This window comes from Tursiops truncatus, chromosome 19 (assembly GCF_011762595.2).
Source record: "Tursiops truncatus isolate mTurTru1 chromosome 19, mTurTru1.mat.Y, whole genome shotgun sequence".
Lineage (NCBI taxonomy): Eukaryota > Metazoa > Chordata > Mammalia > Artiodactyla > Delphinidae > Tursiops > Tursiops truncatus.
This window is the reverse complement of record NC_047052.1, coordinates 7,345,902-7,366,802: the sequence shown is the minus strand read 5'-3', so window position 1 is coordinate 7,366,802 and position 20,901 is coordinate 7,345,902. Positions and strand designations below refer to the sequence as shown.

At 40.8% G+C, this 20,901-nt stretch overlaps 1 protein-coding gene across 8 annotated transcripts; it reads left to right on the top strand.

The window, feature by feature from the left end:
- The first annotated feature begins 87 nt into the window (after positions 1-87).
- CENPN (centromere protein N) lies at positions 88-20,684 on the top strand. Of its 8 annotated transcripts, none has more exons than XM_019940698.3 (11): positions 88-232; positions 2,783-2,963; positions 4,216-4,261; positions 6,109-6,168; positions 6,469-6,545; positions 12,577-12,753; positions 14,546-14,647; positions 15,933-15,996; positions 17,522-17,634; positions 19,666-19,792; positions 20,058-20,684. In XM_019940698.3, the coding sequence occupies exons 1-11, from the start codon at positions 228-230 to the stop codon at positions 20,138-20,140; spliced, it is 1,035 nt and encodes a 344-aa protein (XP_019796257.1). In that variant the 5' UTR covers positions 88-227; the 3' UTR covers positions 20,141-20,684. The 8 variants fall into 8 exon arrangements, with proteins under 8 accessions (XP_019796257.1, XP_019796249.1, XP_019796274.1 ...); XM_019940690.3 differs by having other exon boundaries at positions 122-237; XM_033844082.2 differs by having other exon boundaries at positions 134-237; positions 2,822-2,963.
- Positions 20,685-20,901: the final 217 nt, after the last annotated feature.

Here is a 20,901-nt window from a genome sequence, read left to right as displayed (position 1 = left end):
TCGTGGCTGGGATTAAAGCATTCAAACAATATTCTCTGCTAAGAAGAGTGAGGCGGGTACTCGGAGAGTTTCACTTCCGTCGCTCTCCCCACACGGTCCCCTGTGCCGAGGGTACAGTCCAAAGTTTTGGCTCCGCCGGGAGGGGCTCCAGGGCGGCGGGAACTGCAATTGGTGGCTTTGAAGGTGCAGCAGGCGGGAACATCTGATGAGGAGAGAGCCGGCCGGCGATGTGGTACGGTAAGAGGACCCCTGGCGGCATGGCATCGGGCCCCCGAGCGTGGCGGAAGCCTTGAAAAAGCCACGTCCCACGCCTCTGAGGCGACTTTTTCGCGACTGCCGCAAGTCCCAAGGTGTGGGATTGGCCCTTGCTCTCGGGCCGGAGGCTGGGGACTACAGTGGAGGCTGAGGTGAGGAGGGCGATGACGCTGGGCCGTGACGTCACATCCGCCCGTGGTGGGGCGGGGCCTCACGTAGGGCCTGCGTCACGCTGGAGCCGCGCCGAGCTGTCACCGGCTAAACTATCCCAGCCCTGGGTTGCTGCTTTCCCCAGAGTTGAGTGTTCTTGTTTTTGGTTAACCTTGGCGTCCGTCCTTTTTAGTCTTTGCAGCCTCTCGCATTACTCCTGCTGCTCCTTGTGGCAGCTCTTAGGCTGTGCAGATTTCCAGGAAAGTTACTTAAAAGGGACCTTTTTTGTCATGCGTTCATTCAGCTGTTACATCTCGAGCACCAAGCCAAGCACTGTGCTAAGCGCTCAGATGTAAAAAGAAGTTAGCTAATCACAGGGAATCAGAAGAGTTTAGTCAAGGGTTTTCCAACTTTATTGATGAGATTGTGTGGACTCTTTCTACCAGAATTCTTTAGAATGGCATTCCCAAAGTTTAGCGGGAATTAAGACTCTTAGTCTTAAAATGCAAAAATCTCAAGCCCTCCTCGGTCCCCCACCCCACCCCCAGTTTAAATCGTTGGAGCCCAGGAATCTGCATTTTAACAACCACCATCTCCAGTGTTTTTGATGGGAGACGTTGGCTTGATATTGTCACCGACTGTTGGACCCTAATCCTTACCAGGTTGTTTACCTCCTCAGGCACGGCTGCTTCAGGAGCGTCTTTAAGACTTCATTCCACAAGTATTTCCACTAGACAGTTCTTGGGCTGACACTGTTCTAGATTCTAGCAATGCAGCTATGAATAAGACAAACATAGTTCCTGCCCTAGTGAAGCTTAATCAAATATTTAATGCAATAAAGCAATAAGCAAGATAATTTCAGATAGTTCTGTAAAGACAAGGTGGGGAAATAACTAGATTGGGTGGTCAGGGTAAGTCTCTCTGTGAAGAAGCATGGCTGAGACCTGAATTACAAGAGCCATGTGAATATGTGCAGAAGAACCTTCTAAGCAGGGGTCACCGCAGATGCAATGGCCCTTAGCTGAAGGGATCCTCTTGTAATAGAGAAACTAGAAGGGCAGTGTAGCTGGAGCTCAGAAAGCCAAGGAGAGAGTGGTAGATGACAGGGAGGCAGGAACCAGACAACGCAGGGCCTTGTGGACCATGGTGAGGATTTCAGTCCTTGACATTAAGGCAGGTGGGTCCTGCATCTGGACAAGGAAATGAGTCAGGCTCAATTTTCATGATCCTCATGCTGCTCCCACATTCTTAATTCAGTTATTTTTCTCTCTAAAGAACTAATCATTCCTCTTTATTTTTAACTATTGTTTTTAGTATCTTTTCAAAGTGTTGGGTTGGCCAAAAAGTTCATGCGGGTTTTGCCATAAGATGTTACAGAAAAACCCGCACGATCTTTTTGGGCAATGCAATATATTCAACTACCCATATATTTTCAGAAGTGGGTGATGGTAATAAATTATATGCCGTGTTCAACACTTAAATGGTAGAAATACGTCGCAGCCAGGATTCTTTTAGGGGAATCTCCTCTATTTGCCCTTGGAAATCCCATAGCCGTGGTGGAAGCAGGTGAGATTGACAGACTGACTTCTGCCTCTAGTCATAAAGGCAGCCCTTCATGATCTCTGACCTCACCTCCTCCTCTGTGCCTTTTCACTCACCACTCTGACCTCTCTGGAGGCCTCCTTCTCCCTGTCCCTTGAAGACCCCGAGGCTTTTGCACTTGCTGTTCCATCTGCCTGGAAAGCTCCTCCACCAGCTAGCCCCATGGCTCACTCTCCCTCCCCCAAGGATTGGCTCAAATGTCACCTTCTCTCTGAGGCCTGCTCTCCATCCCCACCACCCATTGCCAGCCTGCTCCACTTTCACTGCTTCCTAACACCGCTCCGTTTTCTCCTCAGCACTTATCACTTTTAACATTTTTTGTGATTTTCCTGTTGCCTGTCTCTCCCAACTAGAAAGGACGCTCCATATTGGCAGGGATTTTTGTCTTTTTGGTTAAAGCTGTATCTATCCCCAGTGCCTAGAAAAGTGCCTGGCACACACAGATGCTCAATAATTTGATACATGAATCAGTAAATGAGTGAATGATTCACATGTCACTGCCATCAAAAGATCAAAACACTCTAGCCAGGAAAGGAGGGAGAGCACTAATTTTTAAAAACTCTAAAACATATTTAAATGTACGCTTAAGGAGAAAATAGTTTAATCCTCCTGTTGGAACACTGTTCGCAGAGCGCCTGAAAAATGGTAAACATTTGGGTGCTTGACCTACAAATCAAAATTCTGGCTAAAATATCATGCTGAAAATTCACTAAGTTACACTTTTGTGTTTGGTTAATACTTTATCGTGCTGTTTTTGGTTTTGTCTTTACGGAAGTGCCAAACAGATGGATGAAACTGTTTCCGAGTTTTTCAGGAGGACCATCTTGAAAATCCCATTGACTGAAATGATGACAATACTAAAAACCTGGAATTTTTTGTCTGAAAATCAACTGCAGACTGTAAACTTCCGGCAGAGAAAGGAATCTCTTGTTCAGGACTTGGTTCTGCTTTGTGAGGTAACAGTGTTCAAAATGATTAACCTTGAACATGATGCTACCCTTTGGTTTTTTTCTTTCCTTTCCTTAGTCCGAAAGAGATGTAAGGTAGCTGCTAGGCTGTGAAGTTAGGAGGGCTACGTACCACGATAGCGGAAAAGAAACTAATTTTTTTTTTAATTTACTTTTGGCTGCGTTGGGTCTTCGTTGCTGCGCGCGGGCTTTCTCTAGTTGCGGCAAGCGAGGGCTACTCTTCATTGCGGTGCACAGGCTTCTCAGTGCGGTGGCTTCTCTTGTTGTGGAGCACGGGCTCTAGAACACGGGCTCAGTGGTTGTGGCGGACGGGCTTAGTTGCTCCATGGCATGTGGGATCCTCCCGGACCAGGGTTCGAACCCGTGTCGCCTGCATTGGCAGGTGGATTCTTAACCACTGCGCCACCAGGAAAGCTCCTCCTCATTCATTTTTAAATAAATATACTTTATGACCCAGCAATTCCACTTCGAAATTTACATATATGGAAAACATAATTAAAAAAAGGAGGTATATGTAATATCATAATTGATAAACATTTATATACCTAGTTATAGATATGTAAATATCTATATATAAAGATGTTAACTAGCATTGTTTACACACAAAAAATTGGAAACAACTATACTTAGGAGATTAGATAAATAATGATATGTCCACATAAAATATTCCTTAACCATTAAAAAGAATAAATTAGATCTTTCTGTATAACACTGAAAGAAACTATATAATATGTAAACATATAAATATGTGTGTATAGAGCAGTGGTTCTCAGCTGGGATGATTTTGTCTCCCAGAGGACACAATGTCTGGAGACGTTTGTGGGTGTCAAAACTGTGGGATTGGGGTGCTGCTGGCTTCCAGTGGGTAGAGGCCAGGAATGCTCCTTTACATCCTAGGACAGCTTCTACAACACAGCTTTATCTGACTCAAAATGTCACTAGTGCCTGGTTGAGAAAACCTGGGATAGAGGAAATCTAGACGGATACCATAGATTAAAAAAAAAAAGTTAAAAGTGATAAATGAGGATTAGATCGGGGGAGAACAGTTGTGAGAACCTGTAATGAGACACGAATCAGAAGGTGTATGTGTTACTTAACAGAAGAGCAGAGATGGGAGACAGGTTGTCAGTAGAGTACTGAGAGGGCCCTCATCTGCTCTAAGCAATCCTAAAATGTGCTGTAGATGGGGTAGAACCACACCTATCACCACGATTACTAAAAATGGTATATTCTCTTTCAGGAAAATCGTGCAAGTCTCAATGATGCAGCCCTTTTAGACATCATTTGTAAGTTTTGGTGATTTGTATTTACGCTTAACCAGTCCAGTTTCATCAGAGAGGCAGTTTTGTATGTAACGGCTCAGATTCTAGAGTCAAGTTGACCTGGTTTCATATTTCAGCTCTGTCACTTACCAGTCTTGTGTCCTTTGCCAAGTCACACGACCTTTTTTTAAGCTTCAGACTTTTCCTAAGTAAAATGGACATAATAACAGCTTCTACTTCACAGGATTGTTATGAGGGTTAAATAAGATAAGACTTGAAAAGCCCTTAGCACAGTAACTGGCATACAATAAGCACATAGTTAGTGTTTGTTAGGCTTTGTATTATTATCAACAGAATTTGAAAGTAGATGTCTGCGAATGTGTTCTAATTACAGTGCAGCCTGTAAGGAACGTAAGGATTAACAGTGACCGTACTTGCACATAGAGTGGTCATGGGGGCACTAAGTGGGAGAGGCACACATGGCTCTGGGGTCTGCATGTGCAACTAGAAGGAAATTGGGCCCCCGGCTAAGATAGGAGACACTAGAGGTGGACCAAGCTTGTCACAAATATCATGGATTAGTCTAGCATGTGTTCTATTTGAGGAAATATCTGCATTTGTATTTAAGTCCTTGCCATTTATCATGAACTTCTACACGGTGTTTAAAAGAATCATTAACGACAAAAAGTTTTTAATCTCCATTATTACGACAGCAACCTTATTCAAAGATCATTTAGCAGGCCATCTGAACTCTGAAACAGAGAACCAAGGAAGAAAATACCGGAAAGAAACAAAACCCTTTGGATGCTATCTTTCAGGGCAGGCATCACATTATACCTGATTACACCTGTTTTGGACAGAACTGGATAATCAAGAATTGTCAGGCCATCGCCATAAATGGGGTGGGATGGGGAGACAAGGATGCCAAGGCACCAAAAAAAGAAAAAAAAAAAAGACACAGGACAAGAAAAGTAATAAGACAAAGGCACAGCAGGTTGGTGCCCTTGAGTATTGGGGCCAACAGCTCCTCTTATGGGGTGCAGAGCACCTTGGTCCTAGGTCCAAAGACACAGGGATGCAGACCGAGGTCAGCGCAGGGATAGAGTAAAGCCAGGATGACAATGTGTTGGGACTGAACTCAGTAACTTCCTAGGCCCATTTTTACTCCAAGATACTCTTAAGTTTGTAACTCCTGGAGGGTGTCTTCTATATCATACATTCATTCATTCATCAAATATATATGTTTAATGCCAGCCAGTGGCTAGATGCTGGGACTACAGCAGTGAACAAGACTCAGTCCAATATCCCACAGGTACAAGCAGTGTAAAAATGAACATCTAAATGTATGCTGTAATGTCAGGTAGTGGTAAGTACTATGAAGGAAACTAAAGCAGGGCGGGATGGGGGGTCGATTTTGGTAGGGTGTTCAGGGTAGGCCATTCTGCACTGTGGCATTTTAGTAGAGACCAGAATGAGATGTGCAGCGAGCTAGGAGAAGAGTGCTCCAGACTAAGGAAAGCCGATAGAAACACCAGTTCCAGGAGCACATCGTCCCTGGCTTGCTGCGTAGATGCAGCAGTCTATGGAGTAGACCTGTGTGGACAGAATAAATGGTCTAAGAATAAATGCTAAATCTCTACTATGTTGAGTAATTCTTTATGACCTGTTTTATTTGTCTGGAGTAAATTTAATCCATTTAAAATTTATATTTTGAATAAAGATCTGTATAACTTAATTTGTAAATTACTGTTAATTTTCTCCACTTTCACATTATTAAAAATATGTATTTATAAGTTGAAAGTTCTCTGATATGATAGTTACTCGAAGGTTCTCCTGATATGATAGTAATAAGCTCTTCCTCCCTGTCTCAGATACTCAATTTCATCGGCATCAGAAAGTTTGGGATGTTTTTCAGATGAGTAAAGGACCAGGTAATGTTTTCCATTTTTAACTGAACACTTGTATTTGATGTTGTGGCAATTTAAAAATGAGTAGCAGTTTGTTCCTCGTAAGTCTCTTTTCTTTCCAAATGCGGTGATTATTACTCGTGTATAAAAAAATGAGAAATATATCTGGTGACGCTCTGTCAGGGGTACCAGCAGCGTTTGTGTGATTTGATCATTACTGCTCTTTGAGGTTACACCAAATGCTTATCTTCAGGATCTTTGTAAATGTATTGAAGACACTGTAGCTCCCTTGATTCTTCTTGATTTTTCTTTTCATTTTGACAGGTGAAGACACTGACCTTTTTGATATGGAACAATTCAAAAGTTCATTCAAGAAAATTCTTAAGAGAGCATTAAAAAATGTAAGATTAAAATTTATCTGAATTTCCATAAAATTCAATTTCATGGCATCTGTGCACTTAAAATTCGCTACTACATTCTTTTTTTCAATTTGTAAGAATTTCACTTAGTAATATTCCATACTGTTCTATTCCGTATCAAAGACAAACTCTACTCGGTGTAAAAACTTTCCTCTCCCCTTACCTCTCAATTCAGGGGCACTGCTTCTTTCTCAAGAGCAGCACTGCCCGGTAGGACTGTACAACGATGGAACTGTTCTAGATCAGCACCGTCCAGGACCCAGCTAGTAGCCAAGTGTGGCTGGTGTGACTGAGAAACTAAAATGTTCGTCGTGTTTAACTGTGATGCATTTTAGTTAAATGGCCCTAGGTGGCTCGTGGTCACAATGTTAGGGTAGCTTGAGAGCACAGAAGAGTCCTCAGCTGCCAGTCTGTTTCCACAGGTACCACCTCAACATCTTATCCTAGGTTGAGGTGATTGCTTTTTTTTTTTAAATTTTTATTTTATATTGGAGTACAGTTGATTAACAGTGATGTGTTACAGGCATACAGGAAAGTGATTCAGTTATACCCATACAAGTATCCATTCTTTTTCAAATTCTTTTCCCATTTAGGTTATTACAGAATGTTGAGCCAAGTTCCCTGTGATATGCAGTAGGTCCTGAGGTGATCACTTTTTAACAGCCTCCCCTCCTTCATTCCCTTTCCACCTTACTCTGCCTTAGTCCTCCTTGCATATAAAGACATACCAAAAACTGTCCCATTCACTGTGCACTGCCCGTCCTCTCTGGCATAGCGGTGTTCCCTCTTCTCTGATAAACTCCTTGACCTGTCTCTCCATCCCCTTACCTCATCCTGTCTGTAACTGGTCCTGCTTTCTACTTACCCACCTGTCACCGAACATATTCCCTCATCTCCTTTCTTATAATGACCCTTTGTGTGTGCTGTGAATCCATCTCCTGTGTCCTCATCCAACATACCTGCTTTATTTTCCTCTGTTCTCTTGCATCCTTAATCTCTTGCCTCTTCTGATTCCTACTATACTGCTTATAAATGTGCTCAGGTCCCAGTAAAAGTACATCCTTTCCCCAGGCTCATCCTCAAGCTCTGTTCTTTCTGCCAGAAGACTCTTGGAGGGAAATATTTCTTCTTGCTCCAGATGTGTCCCACACGTGGAAGTAATCCCACTGGCCCCTCCTCACCGCCCCCTTCACTTTCCTCCAGCAGGAGCAGGGCCTTAGCCTGAGTGAGAGCAGCTGCCTGCAGGCAGCACCTACTCTGGTCTGTTCCTCCAGGGCCGGCTCTGCCCCTGCAGGGAGACCACTCAGAGTGGTCCTGCCAGTTACCACGTAGGCTGCTCTGCCTGCTTCTGGATTTGATATCAGGAGGGCCACTTGCCTGGAGCAAACTCCCCACTCCTTTAATCGCTGTATTTTTTAAAACATTTCAATAACCCTTAAGACAAGTCAACCCGGCCCCTACCCCCAATTACTCTTCTTTGTCAAAAATGTCCTAACTGTTTCTCCAGATGAATCTTAGAAACATTTTCTCAGGTTTACAGAACAAAACAAAATCTTCAGCCGTTTGAGTAGGGGTGCATTTATTTATTTTTTGACTGCGCCACACGGCTTATAGAATCTTAGCTGCCTGACCAGCGACTGAACCCAGGACCTCAGCAGTGAGAGTGCAGAGTCCTAACCACTGGACCACCAGGGAATTCCCTGCATTTAATTTATAAATTAATTCAAAGAAAATTGTGAACCAAGAGAAGGTATGTCTCCTTTTTTTTTTAATTTTGTGAATAAGCAAGCACTTTTTTTTACCTTGCTCCTAAGTTCTTATTTTGGATTATATTATTTGAAAACTCTTCTTACCATGAAATTATGAACTTTGCAGACATTACAGGAGAGTCCTGTCTGGACTGTGGCTGTGGCACATGCACCTGCTTTTTTTTTTTAAACAAAGAGCCTCATTACCACATGACCCCTGGCCAGCCCTCCACAAGTGTTGTGGATATGTGGTTTGGACCCTTCTGGAAGCAGCCTTCTTATGAAGCTGAACATGACTGGCTAACTCATCTTGAGAAACACTCGTGTCTCTCTCTCTCTCTCTCTCTCTCTCTCTCTCTCTGGTCCAGTTCAGAGTTTATCCGCATCTTCCCTCCCAACACCTTCTCACTTGATGGTCTTTCCTGTCCCTGTTTTAGGCACCAGGAACTTCTGTTCTTTTAACCCCAGGCCACTGCCCTCACCAGGCATGGAGAAAAGAGTCTGAAACACTCACATTTCCTCCCACTTTGATGCCCATGTATTTCAGTTGTTAGATTTCTCTTTTCTTACCACTACCAAAAGCTTTTGCCTCCTGAATGAATTTCAGGCACACTAGCGGGGGAGGCTGGGGGACAAAGGAGCTTTTTTACTGATCATATCTGTCCTGCTTGAAAGGCCAGCTAGAGAGTGACGTGCTTTGTATACTGCAGGTTTTAGATGAGGATGAGCAGGTAAAGGCCGTGTGTCTTCTCTGTCTCCCCGTCCCTCTACTCCGAGCTGGCCCACGTGTCCTCAGCCCTTTCCTCAACTGACTGAGGACTCCCGGCTTATCTTCACCTTCCTCCACATAACTTAACTAGTGGCTGGATAACTCCACTTTCCCAAAGGCTGATGATGGTGACGTCATGACAAATAGCACCTCCTGGTGCCCAGGAGTGAAGAGTGACTCACCTGCTGCTCTAGGACAGGCACCTTAACCTTTTTGTGCCAAGGACCCTTTGGCTATTAGTGAAGCTTATGGACCACTTCTCAGAAGAGTGTATTTAAATGCTATAAAATAAAATCCATAGACTCACAGGGGAAACAAAAGGTATTAAAAATACAGTTAAGGTATTAAAATGGCAAATTGTGATAAGTAATGCATGTGCTTCTTTATTAACACAATAAATAATCTCATCATGGGTCTAAAAGCAACTAGATTCAAAGTACTAATAGGTGTAAATGATATTTTTGAGGCATGTGCAACAATTATAATATGATAAGAGTATTTGGGATTTCTATGGACAACAAAGTAACGGGTCTTAAAATTCCACTGTTTTGATGCCTACTTTCCAGTTGAAGGAGATGCTAAATTTCAGTTAGAAATTAGTACAAATAAAGATGAAATTTTTCCCCCACCAAGTCCACAGATGCCCTGAATTCTAACCATGGACTTCAGGTAAAGAACTCCTGCCCTGAACCAATGGGGGAGAGAAGCTGATATGAAAGGTCACAGGGAGCCTAACTGGGGAGTGATGGGTGGAGAGTGAGTGAGTAAGTGAGTGAGTGAGTGAGTGTGTGTGTGTGTGTGTGTGTGTGTGTGTGAGAGAGAGAGAGAGAGAGAGAGAGAGATTAACTGCACATCATACCAGGTAAAACTCTTCAAAATACAAAGTTCTTGGAAAAACTTACAAAGAAGAGACAAACTAAAAACTGCTTCAATCGTAAGGTAGCACATTTTTTGTCCCTTTCTATGCCTGTATCATGTAGTATAATAATGATGGTCTGTGTTAAGTATGTTAATGTGTTAAATATGTGGTGATTCTTTGTATTGTAAGCTTCATTTGATTCTCACGCCAAACATAGGTATGTTCAGTAGCTTGTGGGCCTTGGCCAGTTACTGACAGTTGATGGCTAGTGGAGGATACCCTGGCCAAGAGAACAGTCCCAGTTTCGCCAAACCACTTAGGACCCTTGGCCACACTCGTTTATGTCATCTTAAATTTTTTTTTTTTTAATTTTTTGCCTGTTCCACATGGCATGTGGGATCTTAGTTCCCTGACCAGGGATCAAACCCGCGCCCCCCGCATTGGAAGCACGGAGTTTTAACCACTGGACCGCCAGGGAAGTCCCTTGGCTGCACTCATTTAAGCTTGAGCAATATTAATCTGAGCTCTCCTCTGTGAAACGCTTTTTCCCAGGTATTGCAGGAGGATATCCATTGAGGTAGTTTCTTGGGAAAATAATAAATATCTATATTTGGGCCCTGCCTCTACAGGTATCTGAGTATCTTCTTTACTTTAAGAATGTGAGATGGAGCATCGGCCAGCCGGGCCAGGATTACACTGACTCTGTGGACGCCCTTTCCTCTTAGCCTATTGATTTTTAACCTTTTTTTGGACTATAGACCCTTATGAACATTTTGATAAGTGGCACAGCACCTCTCTAGAAAAGCACACCTTTAGACATGTCCATCCAACGGTGCATCCAATTCAGGAGGTCACAGACCTCTTTAAGTCCCTTCATGAGCCCTCACTTAAGTTATCCTCATTCTAGACTAGAGACTACCTGACTCCGTTGAATGCTACCAATTTTCTCCTAGCGAAAATGTGCCCTCCGTACACTACACTCAATGTTGACTTTACACACTTATTTTCTTTTGTAATGTGATGCAAAGAGGCTATTCAGAATAAGATCCTGTCCTCTTCCATTCAAGCTGGCAGAGGTCCACTGCATGCCTGCTGGGGCCGAGGGCTGTGCTGTTCATCTAGGGGAAGGTCAGACTGCTCTGTACCCTCCATGCCCCTTGTCTTGGGTTCCTTGTCTGATACACTGAGGAAATTTGGGGAAGCAACCAGATAAAGAGTGGGCAGAGTCAAAATACAGTCGGCCCTCCATATACATGGGTTCAACATCCATGGATTCAACCAACCACAAATTGAAAATATTTGGGAAAAAAAATTCTAGAAAGTTCCAAAAATCAAAACTTGAATTTGCTTTGGGTCAGCAACTGTTTACATAGCATTCATGTTGTACTTATGATTATTTACATAGCATTTACTTTCTATTAGGTATTATAAGTAACATGGAAATGATTTAAAGTATGTGGGAGAATCTCACAGGTTATTTGCAATTACTACACCATTTTATATGAGACTTGAGCATCCTCGGATTTTGGTATCCTGAGAGGGGTATCTGAGAGGGGTCCTGGAACCAATCATCCAGAATCCTTAGGGACAACTGTAACTGCCTTCTTTGCTAATGTCAGCAGCCATGTGTTCACCAGGAATAAGATACAAGAGGGAGGAAATAAAGAGATGTGGGCAGGGGATTCCCTGGTGGTCCAGTGGTTAGAATTCCACGCTCTCACTGCCGAGGGCCCGGGTTCAATCCCTGGTCAGGGAACTAAGCTCCCGCAAGCTGCGCAGCACAGCCAGGAAAAAAAAAAAAAAAAACAGGGATGTGGGCAAGCCAAGTGTGCCTGTCTCAAGTATCTCCAGGGTCTGAGCTGCAAGGGGGGCTAATAATCTAGAAGTGAGCTATTAATTCCATAGAAACTGGCAATCATATTTAAAAGTTTAGAAAGGTCTATATTTTATCCATGAAATGGAAACCATGTAGAATTTCTTATATTCTCGCTACGTAACTTTGCTTTGGGGTAATTTTTAGCACCTGAGCTAAATGCATAAAAGCATTAGGATTAGTATTTTTTTAAGCCCATTGCTACATAGAAATCTTACTATTAAACTTTACAGTGCATGCTAGGTCTGTGTTCAATGCTAAAAATGCTTCCTTATAAGATATCTCATTTGTGAGGCTGCTTTGCTTCATAAACTCTTATAGTTTTTCAGGACAAAGCCCAAGAAATTACTGAAAATTTCTGATGTCATATCCTGCTTGTAGGATTTAAAATTTTTTTCCTTCCAAAAGACTTTGCAAGGCACGAATGTATCTTTACAAAACGACCACAAAATACTTTCCCAAAGATTTCCCAAAACACTGTAATGAAGAGTAGGAGAGGGACTTCCCTGGTGGTCCAGTGGTTAAAACTCCATGCTTCCACTGCAGGGGGCATGGCTTCAATCCCTGGCTGGGGAACTAAGATCCTGCATGCCTCACGGCACGGCCAAAAAAAAAAAAAAAAAATCGTAGGAGAAAAGACTGCCAGACCTCAGCCGGTGTGCAAGATTGTAATAACATCCTTCACCCCTAAAAAGCACCTGTTGTTGGTGCCACATGAGATTTTAGTTAGGAAACTTACATCTTTTTTTTTTTTTTTAAATAAGGTGACAGTCAGCTTCAGAGATGCTGAGGAGAATGCAGTATGGATTCGAATTGCCTGGGGAACACAGTATAGAAAGCCAAACCAGTACAAACCTGCTTACGTGGTGTATTATTCCCAAACACCATATGCCTTCACTTCTTCCTCCCAACTGAAAAGCAATCTACCCCTTCTGGGTCAGGTATGGCACTAATTACTATAAGCTATAATGCTGTATTATCCTTATCTCAGGTCCGTGTAGGTTTAAACTGCTCAATATCATTTGATATAAAATACGACCTGTAGGGGAACTTCCCAGGCAGTCCAGTGGTTATGTCTCCGCGCTTCCACTGCATGGGGCACAGGTTCAGTCCGTGGTCAGGGAACTAAGATCCAGTATGCTGCACGGCACAGCCAAAAAAGAAAATACCACCTGTAATTCTTTATCTCCTAAAATAAGAAGCAGAAAACGTTATTATTCTACAAGTGGGAGGACAGCATAAGCATTGGTTTAGAACTCTTCATTACTGTCTCGTAATTGAGAAGTAGTACACAATCAAGGTAAAAATCCAACCAACATAGAAGTCTCTGAACAGTCTTTTAAGACTCCATACCCTTCTGCGCAATCCCATTCACCCAAAATAACTGCTTTTAACAGTTCTGCTATTTCCTTTCAGAAGATGTTTTATTACAAAAACCACACTGGTACATAGGGTCTGTAATTTGCTTTTTCTAACTTAACAGAACATTTCAATGAGGTTACATATGAATGTACCTCACTACTTTTTCATGACCTCATCATTTACCTATTAATGAACATTATTTTCATTTGTAACCATTTTCCCCACATTGCGTACACAAGAAGCGTGCTTTAACAGAAGATGGTCCTCTGGTCAGAGCCTGCTTCTGTTTATGGTTCTGCCTTTGGTGTCATAGGCTTCCTAGCATCTTCCCCCAAATAAGCCATCCCTAAATTAGCCTGGCAGCTGCTGCTGCTTCCACCGTCTTCACATTCACAACTACAATGGTACTTCAGTTGGTTCCAGAGCTGATTGTAGATAAGCAGCTCTGCCATCCTGGCTGCATCATCTCTAGTGCCAAGTAGAACACCAAGTCCTCCAGGCAGGCGGACTTGTCATTTAAACTCCTTAGGTGTTTACTGAAATGGCAGAAAGATTGCTACTGCTGCTCACTTCTATTTCTTTCTAACACTTAACTCTCCTTTACATTTGGAGTCTCTTCCTCCATAATAAATGGTGGTTTTCCATCCACTGACAGCCAGGTGAGTCCACCCTGTCCCACCTAGTTTAAACATCACCCCAAAAGCTAATGTTCTTTTCTAATGTGTATCTTAAGGCAAACTTATTTCTACGCTCTAGTTCCAGGTAAATACCTTATTCGATTAATTCTGTTTCAGTCTTCCAACTTGTTTCCCCAGATGATGGGAAGCTTTTATAAGTTGCATTTAATTTGCACTTTTTTCTTCAAAGTTTGTCCTGGAGCGCACACACATATTTGCATTTTTGTATGGCAGTATCGTAGTATTAATGACTAGTAATCAAAAATGGTAACATTTGAGTATTCACTGTTTATTCTTAACTCTGAATTTCATGTATTATAATTCCTAACTTTAAACAGGATCACTTTGGGACTTCCCTGGCAGTCCAGTGGTTAAGAGTCGTGCTTCCACTGCAGGGGGCACGGATTCGATCCCTGGCTGGGGAACTAAGATCCCACATGCTGCTTGGTGCGGCCAAGAATTTAAAAAAAAAAAATTTTTAATAAAAAAAATAAACAGGATCACTTTTCTAAAAATGGTATTACAAAAGACCTTACATTTGTGAGAATCTTAATGCCATTAGCCCCTGTTTTTGTTTTTCAAGCTGAGTAACAGGCCATGAGATTTAATTGTTCTGGATTTTTTCCTGAACAAGTATTGTAAATACAGAGATAGACACAGTAATGCTAATAGTCTTGCTAATTTTCACTTCAAGGCACTGACAATTGCTAGCAAACACCATCAGATTGTGAAAATGGACCTCAGAAGCCGGTATCTGGACTCTCTTAAGGCTATTGTTTTTAAACAGTATAATCAGGTGAGCCCATCAGTGACTCTATTTAAAGTTAAGTCTCCATTTTCTCTTTCACACATAATTTAGAAGCTGAGCAGGTGGGAAAGTCTACCTCCAGTGATAGGAGATCACGTCAGATATCCCTGAAGTGCAGAAAGTTTTCAGTTAACATGAAAGGAAACAATATAATTTCTCTCTCTCATCTTTTTATAGTTGCGTTGTATTTTATACTGCCCATTAGTCATTGGGGTCTATGTTATAGGTCCCCGTTTCCAAATCATCTATTCCGATCAGAATTTATTTTCTCTTCAAGTAACTCGACACTGTCTTTTGAAGCTGATTATATTATTCTGTTCTGCAAGAGAGAAGCAGAATTTTTTGTCCCATCAGTCAAGCAGGTGATACAGGAGTTGGAAGTAAAGGAGAAGGCATTGGTTTATTAAGTCCCACAATTTATTTGTCAAAATTATTTGAACACATTGTTCCCCTTTAATGATAAGAACGGATCTGGCCTTGCTCCCAGGCTCAGGGGTTTTTTGTTTGTTTGTTTGTTTTTTCCTCTGCATGGCATCTGTGTGCTCAGATGTTCACATTCCTATAGGATTGTTAAGGCTCTGTGTATATCTTTGAGCCCTTAGGTATGTTATACTTATGTATTTTCATCTGTTCTAAGTAGAAAGAAGTGATGGCTCTCTGCAAGCTACTCTTTAAGGAAAAAATCTAACATTAAGAAGTTAGATAATGATTTTCTCCCACAGCAGCCCCTCCCTCTTACCTACCACCCTCCTACCAGATTGCTATCAATGGTTCTCCTATGACAGTTGCATTTCTAGGAAAATTCATATTGTCAAACACTTAATTATAAAAACAATGGCTTCAGTGGGGAAAGTAAGCGAAGGGGTCTGAGAGGTTCAGACTTACAATAGGAAAGTTATTTTTCAATAAGGAATCTCAGCAAATTTTTTACAGTTATAAAGACATATATATAAAGCTGAAACATCACATTGTAAATGCTGCCTCTGATTCCTCTAGCTTTTGCATTCACCAGCTATACTTCTTCCAGATCCATTTTTTACGTTAACAAGGTACAGAGCTCCTCAAATAAAGCAGCCATGTTGCTGGCATTCTCTGCCAACATCGCTCTAGGAGAAATGCTCAACTCAGTCTGCAAATGGCCTCAAATCTTTGTGTTGGGAAAAACTAAAGATAAGATTTGCCATATTTTTGTGCATTAAAAGCAATTAATATCTATACTTCAAGGTGATAAAATTAGGAAAACATTCACTTTTTTCTTTTTTCTTTTTCCTAGATCTTTGAAACTCACAACTCTACTACACCTCTACAAGAAAGAAGCCTTGGGCTAGATATAAATAGTATGTGTGTTTTAAGATAAAAACTGAAATTTGGAAGGACATTCCTTTTCAGATTTCTGTCACCCAGGAAAACATTTATGTACCAGGATGTGATTCAAAAGTATTTACTGTTTTCAGAAAATTGAAACTTACATTTCTGTTGAAGTGGGGAAGCTAAGCTACCATAATCTCTTTTAGAATTTACTAGACTGGCATCCAATAATAATCAGAACAAAAACAAAAATTAACTAACAGTTGTTGAGCATTTCTTCTGTGCCAGGCACCATACTAAGGTGTTTATATGAGTCATTTCCTATTTCTTCACAGCAGTCCCATGAACAAGCTCTTTTCATCAGGAAACTGGGTTTCAGAGAGGTTTAGTAACTTGTGAGGCAAAATCACATAGCTAGGAATTGGCAAAGCCAGGAGTGAAATCCGAATCTGAGTGTGAAGCCCAGGCTCTTAATGCTTCCTGAGTATTTTATTGCATCTCACAGGTATTGCGTTATTTACAAATTGAAAGTCTGTGGCATCCCTGCATTGAGCAAATCTCTCAGCGCCATTTTTCCAACAGCATTTGCTCATTTCACGTCTCTGTGTCACATTTCCATAATTCTCACAATATTTCAAACTTTTTCATTATTATTATATTTGTTATGGTGATCTGTGATCAGTGATCTTTGATGTTACTACTGCAAAAAGATTACAACTCCCTGAGGGCTCAGATGATGGTTAGCATTTTTTAGCAATAAAGTACTTTTTAAATAAGGTATGTACATTGTCCTTTTAGACATAATAGTGTTGCACACTTAATAGACTGCAGTACAATATAAACATAACTTTTATACGCACTGGGAAACCAAAAAATTCATGTGACTCACTTTAGTGCAGTGGTATAGAACTGCACCCTCTTATCTCTGAGGTGTGCCTGTAATCGGAATTGTTACCCTGTTGCTACTCACAGGTGACATGAGTCCTTTCCTAGAAAACCCAGGAGAATATAGTATGAAACTACTAATGTAGATCAGAAAGTTCAGAAAAGTGATGGGGTACAATATAGATTTATAAAAATAAAAATGTTCCTCTCTCTTGGCAGTGACTTGGCAATAAAATGAAATGGTACAGCCATTATGAACTAAACATATTTATGACTTTCCAATGGCATAGGAACTGCTATTGATGTCATGTTAAGTAAAGAAAGCAGGATACAAAATTGTGTGTATTTTATAATCCCAGTTTAAAAAATACATATCTTTTTATTCACTGAAAAAGGGGTTAGACAAATAGATTAAAATGTTAACAGTACTTATCTCTGTGTGGTGGAATTATGGGTGATTTTTATTTTCTCTTACCAGCCTATACTTTCCAGCTTTTCAACAATAAGAAATTATTACAATCGAGAAGAAACAGTAAACATTATTTTTAAGTTATGCAAGCAAGTTGAAAGGTTAGGAATGAAAGGATGATACTTTATGGATGAAATATATATTATTATAATAATATTAAATATATAACAGCTGTTTCTCTTGAAATCTTCCATCTGTAGTGGATTCAAGGATCATTCATGAAAACAAAACAGAAAAAGAGAGGGTCCAGAGAGTGACTCAAGAAATTTTTGGAGACTATCCACAACCAAGGCTAGAATTTGCACAATATAAGGTAGGACACTGCTATAAACTAACTACAACTTATCAAGATTTTTTGAAAAGAACTAAAACTAAGTGGAAAACAGATCTAAGAAACTGTCTCTTATTCATTTGTCACTTTAATGTTGTATAAAAAGTTTATGAGTTAAAATAGACTTCTTTATCATATTTAGTAAGTTCCTCTGTTGCAAAGGAGACCTTTGGAAGTTTTGAATTTGTCTTTTCATTTCACCTTTCATATTAATTCAGTTATGTATAACCAGCTGTGATCTGTATTTTTGAGAAAAAAAAAAAAGGTAGGTTACACCTTTCTAGCCCACCCACACCTAGAACAATGCTTGCACATGGTCAGTGCTCATAAATACTTATTAAATAAAAGAGTGAATAAATAAGTCATTACAAAGCCCAGTTGGCATCACGTGGAGAAAACCCAGCAGCCTGCAAACCTGGCTCATTACAGAAGCTTGCCCACCAGGAAAGCCAGGTGGGGGGCAAGCCCATGGCCACCATTAGAAGAATTCAAGGCTTATATCATGATCACGCTAATCTAATACTCATGCTCATACTCATAACACCCTCCTCCCCTCAGACCTTCCAATAAAATTCTTTCTGCTTAGAAGGAACCTTCTGCAGCTACGGACCACACTTTAAGTCTACCATTGATCTGCTCACTCAGGCCCAGTGCCTGTTTGGTTTGATTTGTTTTTAGTGGGAAAAGTTGACTGACACCTTTCAAGTTATGCTCCCTGAATGGCAGGCTTCAACCCATTTCTTTTAAACAGCTCACACTCTTAAGAAAGTCATTCTCAAAGTGTGGTCCCTGGACCAGCAGAATCAGCCTCAGCTGGGAATACGGGTAAGAAAGGCAGGTTCTTGGCCCCATTCTAGTCCTACTGGATTGCGGACTCTGGAGGTGGGTCCCAGACAGCTGTCTTCACAAGCCCTCTAGCCGATTCTGCACAGAGAACCACTGATCTAGGATACATAAGATTTAGTCCACAAAACTTCTCTTTATACACATCTTAGAATGGGTCTGTTCTATAAGTCAAGGCATACATTTTTTCATACCTGCTACTAATTTTTCCCTACCTTTTCTATTTTGAAAAATGTCAAACCTTCAGAAAACATGCAAGAATATTACAATGAGCATTCATTTCCCCTTTGTTTCAAAATTTACTAATGGTTAACATTTTGCCACATCTGCTTTCTTTCTCTTTCTTTATTCTGAACCATTTGAATTAACTGCAGACATTACTCACCCTCTAAATATTTCAGCATTCTGTCTCTAAATTTTAAGGATCATTTTAAGTTAAAAAAAAATAAAATGAAGTTAGAATCTAAGAGCCAAGTACCTACTGAAGTAACAGTACTTATATATTTGATGATATGAAGGAACTGTTATTAATTTTTTTAGGTGTGGTAATGTTATGGGGGTGAAGTTTTGAAAAAGAGTCCTTTTTAGGACTCTTAGATACATTGAAATATTTGCAGGTGGGATACTATGGTGTCTTGGATTTGCTTGGAAATAATCCAGTGGGGGTGGGCAGTAGGGAACGGAAGGTAGGGTAATAGATGGAACAAGACAAGTCATTGTTTCAGCTGGGTGATATGCACATGGGGACTCATTACACTGTGCTCCTCGCTTTTGTATGTTTTCTAAATCTTCTATAATAAGAAGTTAAACTGCGGTAATGACTCAAAACACAAGACATTTTTACATCGAAATGACAGATTACAAAAAACTGCTCATTTTCCATTAAGAATGCAAACCTAATGCTCAGGTAAAGGGCATCTGAGGGTAGAACTGACATGCAAGGTCTCCTGTGTGTCAGGCACTGTGCACGCTTGGCTTTTTGCATGCAATATTGTTAGATATACTGGTTGCCCTCAATGTTTGCAATTAGCAAATTAAATGGTTCCCACCCCCATTAGTCCCTGTGTTTCTTGATAACAAGAATTAGTGAAATACATAATCCTATTTCTTTATATTTTGCCATTGCAACTGATATATTTAATCGTCACTTAAAAATATATCTGTTGACAGCTTGAAACGAAATTCAAAAGTGACCTAAATGGGGGCATCCTGGCTGAGAGAGAAGAACCCCTCCGGTGCCTAGTTAAGTTCTCTAGCCCCCATCTTCTGGAAGCACTGAAATCCTTAGCACCAGCCGGTAAGTAGTCAGGACACTTCATCAGCCAGAAGAATTAACAACATACTACATTCGACCCTCTCTTTGCTGACTAATTGCCCCTGAGCTTTCTCATGGCTCTAGTCTGCTATCCCATCATGCCCTGTTTTGCATATTCTGCTTCACTTAATGGGGGTCCATGATCCACCCTCTAATCTCGGTCATTTTTAAACTGACTCAAATCGTTGTCCCTGTGATTATTTTCATTTTCTTTTCTTTTCTTTTCTTTTTTTTTTTTTAATTTCAGGTATTGCAGATGCACCACTTTCTCCATTGCTCACTTGCATACCCAATAAGGGAATGAATTATTTTAAAATTAGAGATAAATAAGATGTATGCGGTTTTGTAAGCACAGCTTGACTGTATTGCATATGCATTTTATAATGACTAGCTGGATAGCTTCTATCTGCAAACTTGTTTTAGAGATTAATCCTTGATGTTGATGATTTAGAAATGTTCAGTATAATTCTTGGGACTGATTCTTTCCTCCTCCTGCAAAGCATAGCAGTTGTGGGACTTTAAGATGTGACAGGATGTCATTTCTCTCACTCCTGTCTCTCCTCAATCCTGGAGAGGTCTGGTTCCAGTTGCTGGTTTCCAGGGATTTTCTCTTAAGCCTTGGATCACAGAAAGAAGAAACAAGAAACTATACCCAACCCAAAACTTTCCAGGAGAACCATAAAATTGGTCCATTCAAAAGGTAGAATTGGGCCCATTAAGTTATTATTGCAGGAGGTAGCCTATCAGTTGATTCAGCTATATAAAATAATGATTTCATTGTAAATATGGTACTTCTCGTCTATTTTATCATACATATGGCATTCGAACTGACAGATAATATACAGGTTTGTGAATAAAGATATTTAAAAATGGGTGTATCGGTCACTTGTGGTGAAAATCCTACAGTGATCATCACTAAATTGCATGTCCTTTTACAATAACACTTTAAAATCTACTCCCTATCTTTATCCACAAAGGATTTGGGGTTATAACAACATATGTTACAATTATGATAAAATTAAAAGGTGAGGGGCTTCCCTGGTGGCGCAGTGGTTAAGAATCCAACTGCCAATTCAGGGGACACGGGTTCG

Coding starts and splice junctions, on each gene's coding strand:
- CENPN (XM_019940690.3), top strand. CDS start 206: ATGAGGAGAGAGCCGGCCGGCGATGTGGTACG. Junction 15,997..17,521: donor CCTTGGGCTAGATATAAATA/GTATGTGTGTTT, acceptor TTCCATCTGTAG/TGGATTCAAGGATCATTCAT. Junction 19,793..20,057: donor GAAATCCTTAGCACCAGCCG/GTAAGTAGTCAG, acceptor TTTTAATTTCAG/GTATTGCAGATGCACCACTT.